Source organism: Aureococcus anophagefferens (assembly GCF_000186865.1).
Source record: "Aureococcus anophagefferens unplaced genomic scaffold AURANscaffold_6, whole genome shotgun sequence".
NCBI lineage: Eukaryota > Pelagophyceae > Pelagomonadales > Pelagomonadaceae > Aureococcus > Aureococcus anophagefferens.
Genome location: NW_008705566.1, coordinates 215754 through 219753, shown reverse-complemented (window position 1 = coordinate 219753; position 4000 = coordinate 215754). Strand labels below are relative to the sequence as shown.

Here is a 4000-nt window from a genome sequence, read left to right as displayed (position 1 = left end):
GTCGCGCCGCGGGACGGGCCGCGGCGCGACGCGCTCATCGAGGCCTTCGCGCGCTTCCCCCGGACCCTGCCGGCGAACTCGTCCTGCGCGCGCCGCGGCGCCGCGGCGCGCGCGCCGGAGCCGTGCGGCGCCGCGGCGAAAGCGCCGCGGCCGCGGCCGCCGGGCGCGGCGCTGCGCGCGCTGGGGCTGGGCTTCGACGACGCCAGCGAAAAGTCCCTCTACGACGCGGCCTGCGCCCGGGGCTTCGTGGCCCTCTTCGGCCACGAGCGGTGCAACGTCGAGGCGCTGCTCCCCGCGCGCGCGGAGCTCCTCGCGGCCGCACACGACGCGGTCCGGGGCCTCGTCGCGGAGGCGTCCTGGGCGGCCGACGTGCCCGGGCGGCCCTTCCAAATGCGGGGCCTCTGCCTCGCCGGCCCCCGCCGCGGCCGCGCGGCCCACTGCGCCGCGGACGCCTGGGTCGGGGACCTGCGGCGCGCCGTCGACGCCTGCCTCGACGCGGGCGCGGAGGCGCTCTTCGGCCCGCCCTTCGGCGCGGCCGCGGCGCAGATCCTCGACCGGGCGCCGGACGCCGTCGCGCTCCACGGCCTCGTGGCGCCGGAGGCCTGGGCGGCCGCGAAGGGCGACGCGGCCGCGTGCGCGTTCGGCGGCGGCGACGCGCCCGTCGACGACGCGGCCGCGTGCCTCGCGGCCGCGGCGTCGAGCGGCGCCAACGCGTCGGCCCTGCGCCTGCGCGACCTCCTCGTGAAACGGCCCCGGACGGCGGCGGCCTACGCGGCGACGGCGGCCCACGCGCGCCGCGCGGCGCTCGCCGCGACGGACGGCGCCGCGCGCTACGTGCCGGTCTGCGCGGGCGAGCGGGGCGCCTGCGGCGTCGCGGTCGGCGACGCGTTGCCCGCGGCGAAGCTCGTGCGGCCCGGCTTCCTCGCGGACTTCGCGCCGCGCGCGGTCCCGGGCGCGCGCGGCGCGAAGTGGCGCCGCGTCGACGGCGCCGCGACGCTCGCCGCCCCCCCCGCGCGCGCGGTCCACGTGCTGAGCACGCGCTTCCAGCTCGGCCAGGAGCACCTGACGGCCCTCCTCGCGGCGCGCGTCGCCCTCTTCCTCGGCGTGTGCCTGCCGTCGATCGCGGCGCAGACGACGACCCGCTTCGTCTGGGTCATCTTCGCGCGGACCAGGGCAGGAAAAGGGTGATTCAACGTCGCTTCAACGTGAGTGTTCCGCGCGCGCGCGTTTCGGAAACAGCACCCACGGTTCGAGAGCGCTCCGAGAGATGATCGCTCGTCCAAAAATCAGCCGAAACGAGCGGAAAACGACCGAGATAGGAGCCTTTGAAGTTGGGAATTTCGCACCCTTTTCCTGCCCAGGCGCGGACGGAGTTGTGGCCCGCGAAGGAGCGCGAGGCCCTCCTCGGCGCCGTCGCGCCCTACCCCCACGTCGTCGTCCTCGACTCGCTGCCGCCGGGGTCCAACTCGACGCAGCCCCGCGACTTCGCCACCGCGGACCTGCTCCGAATCGCGGGCGTCGACCCGGGCGAACCGGACCTCGCGGTGCACACGATGGTCGACGCGGACGACGCGCTCCACCCGGACGCGATGCTGCACCTCCGCGCCGCCGCCGCGGGGGCCACGTCCCCGGCGTCGCCGGCGGCCGTGATCTGCAGCGCCGCGGCCCACGAGTGGCGGCCCGAGCGCGACCGCGCGTGCCGGTCCGGCGCCGTGACGTTCCACGTGCAGTCGGAGCTCTGCGTGACGCCGGGCTTCACCATGGCGACGCGGTTGGACCACGCGAACGAGACGTTGGGCGTGCGCCACGTCGAGACGCGCCGGGGCGGCGACTGGCACAACCGCACGGTCCACGTCAAGAACGCGACGCCGCTCCGCGCGAGGACCGTGACGTCGCACGGCGCCAAGCACCTCGCGGACGCCGGGGTCCCGGCCGGCGCCGCCTGCGCCGCGGCGCTGTCCAAGGCGCGGGCGCTGGGCTTCTTCGGCGCCTGGCACGCGCGGCAGAAGCTCTCCGAGGCCGCGGACGTCGTGCTCAAGTCGGAGAAGGCCGTCGTCGCGGACCAGCTCCACGCGCGCTGCCAGGACGGCTTCTCCTGCAAGCACACGAAGCAGGCGGACCTCGCGTCCTACCTCAAGTCCGGCGACGCGGCCCCGAAGGCGCCGCACCACACCATGGGCCGGCGGCGCCGGCGGAAGCGCGACGAGAAGCGCGAGCGGAGCGAGGAGCAGCGGGCCGCGGCCGCGGCGACGCTCGGCGAGGCGGGCGCCACCGTCGCGGACCGCGTCGCGGCGCTCGCGGCGGCGACGCAGTGCGCGGCGGCGGCGGACGTGCCCATGCCCTGCCCGGACCCGAAGGCGACGCCGCTCTTCGCGGTCCACGTGCCCAAGACGGGCGGCCGCGCGCTCTGGACCGCCGTCGAACGCGCGTCGGGCCAGCACCTCTGCGACTGGGCGCCCATGCGCTTCGGCCACTACCGGTCGTCCCTGGGCTTCGACGCCAAGACCTCGACGCGGTCGCCGAAGGGGCCGCCGGACTTTGGCGACGCGGCGCGCTTCGAGGCCGCGGTCGCGGGGCGGGCGCGGGACCTGCGGAAGAAGCCCTGCCTGACGACCTACGAGACGTCCTTCCGGAGCGTCCGCGCCTTCGGCGACGCGACGCCCGCCGTCGTGACCATGGTCCGCGAGCCGACGGCCTGGCGCCGCAGCGTCGTCGCGCACGGCGCGGAGCGCGGCCGCCACGGCGACCTCGACGCGCTCTTCGCCGCGGGCTGCCTCGGCGCGGACTCCTGCGACCTCTACGCCGACGCCCACTACCTCCTCTACGGCATCCGGCGGCCGACGCAGGCGCTCCTGCTCTCCGCGGAGGGCGACTACCCCGCCGTCGGCGCGCCGGAGCCCGCGGGCTCGCTCGCGGAGGCGCGCGCGCACCTCGACGGCGCGGTCTTCGGCCTCACGGACCACTTCGCGCTCTCCGAGTGCCTCTTCCAGTTCCAGTTCCGGGGCAAGCTCGCGAAGAAGGACTGCGACTGCGGGACGGGCCGCGTCTTCGGAAGCGACGCGCGGACCTACGCGTCCGCGCCGGACGCGAAGAACGCGTCCGACGCCGCGCTCGCCGCGCTCGACGCGCTCAAGGCCGGCGACGACGCCGACTACTACGCCTACGCCGAGGCGCTCTTCTTCTCGCGCGTCCGCGTCGCCGAGAACGCGACGGGCGTCCGCCTCGTCTGCGACTAATTCGATGATCCGCCTGAGCGGGCGGCCGCCTCGGGCGCCGCGCGCGAGCATCAGGCGGCGTGGGCCAGGACGTAGTCCAGGGCGCCGCAGACGGCCGCGCGCTGCGCGCGGTTGCACGCGTCGGGCGTCGTCTTCGGGCTGTCCGGGTAGACCTCCGTCGTCGTCACGAACGGCGCCTTCGTCAGCGAGCAGCAGAGTCCGAGCTCGGCGGCGGGCACGACGATGAGACCTTCTTGCACCACGGGCTCGTCGATGATGACGCCGTCGACGGCGGGCGCGATGTGCGTCTCGACTCGCACGGCGTCGATGATCGCGCGGTGGAACGCGAGCTGCGGGTTGCGGGAGTCGCCGACGCAATAGAACCCGTCCGGAATCTCGCACGGCGTGTACTGCTCGCCCTTCTCCGCGGCGCGCGCGGGCATGAACTCGCTCTCGTCGGTGTCCGTCGTCTCGTGGAGGTCCAGGTGCAGAACCCAGCCCGCCGGCGCGTCAAGCGTCTCGAGGAACGCGAGGAGCTGCGAGGATTCCTCCGTAGTGAAGGTCAGGCATCAGAGACCCAGAGACTAGAGACCTGGGCATCGAGCATCAGACCTGGGTTTCAGACTAAGAGAGACCTGGGATTGAAACCCAGGCCCTCGAATTACGAAAAAAACCTAGAAGTCGCCCAGGGCGTGGTCCAGGTCGCCGGCGGTGGGCCACAGGTGGACCACAATCACCTCCATCACCTTCAGCAGCAGCAGCAGCAGCAGCAGCGTCGTCGTCGT

General features: G+C 74.8%; 2 protein-coding genes across 2 annotated transcripts in view; one reads left to right on the top strand and one right to left on the bottom strand.

Annotated features, from left to right (window-relative positions):
- AURANDRAFT_62925 (hypothetical protein) overlaps positions 1–3236 on the top strand; it is a gene marked incomplete at both ends in the record, with an annotated part of 4093 nt that extends 857 nt beyond the window's left edge. The window contains 2 exons of the mRNA XM_009037699.1: positions 43–1152; positions 1362–3236. Coding sequence (XP_009035947.1) covers positions 43–1152; positions 1362–3236 — 2985 coding nt within the window. The remainder of the gene's footprint in view (positions 1–42; positions 1153–1361) is intronic.
- Positions 3237–3286: 50 nt separating this feature from the next.
- Positions 3287–4000, bottom strand: part of AURANDRAFT_58878 (hypothetical protein) — a gene marked incomplete at both ends in the record, with an annotated part of 1571 nt that continues 857 nt past the window's right edge. The window contains one exon of the mRNA XM_009037190.1: positions 3287–3751. Within this exon, the coding sequence (XP_009035438.1) occupies positions 3287–3751 (465 nt within the window). The remainder of the gene's footprint in view (positions 3752–4000) is intronic.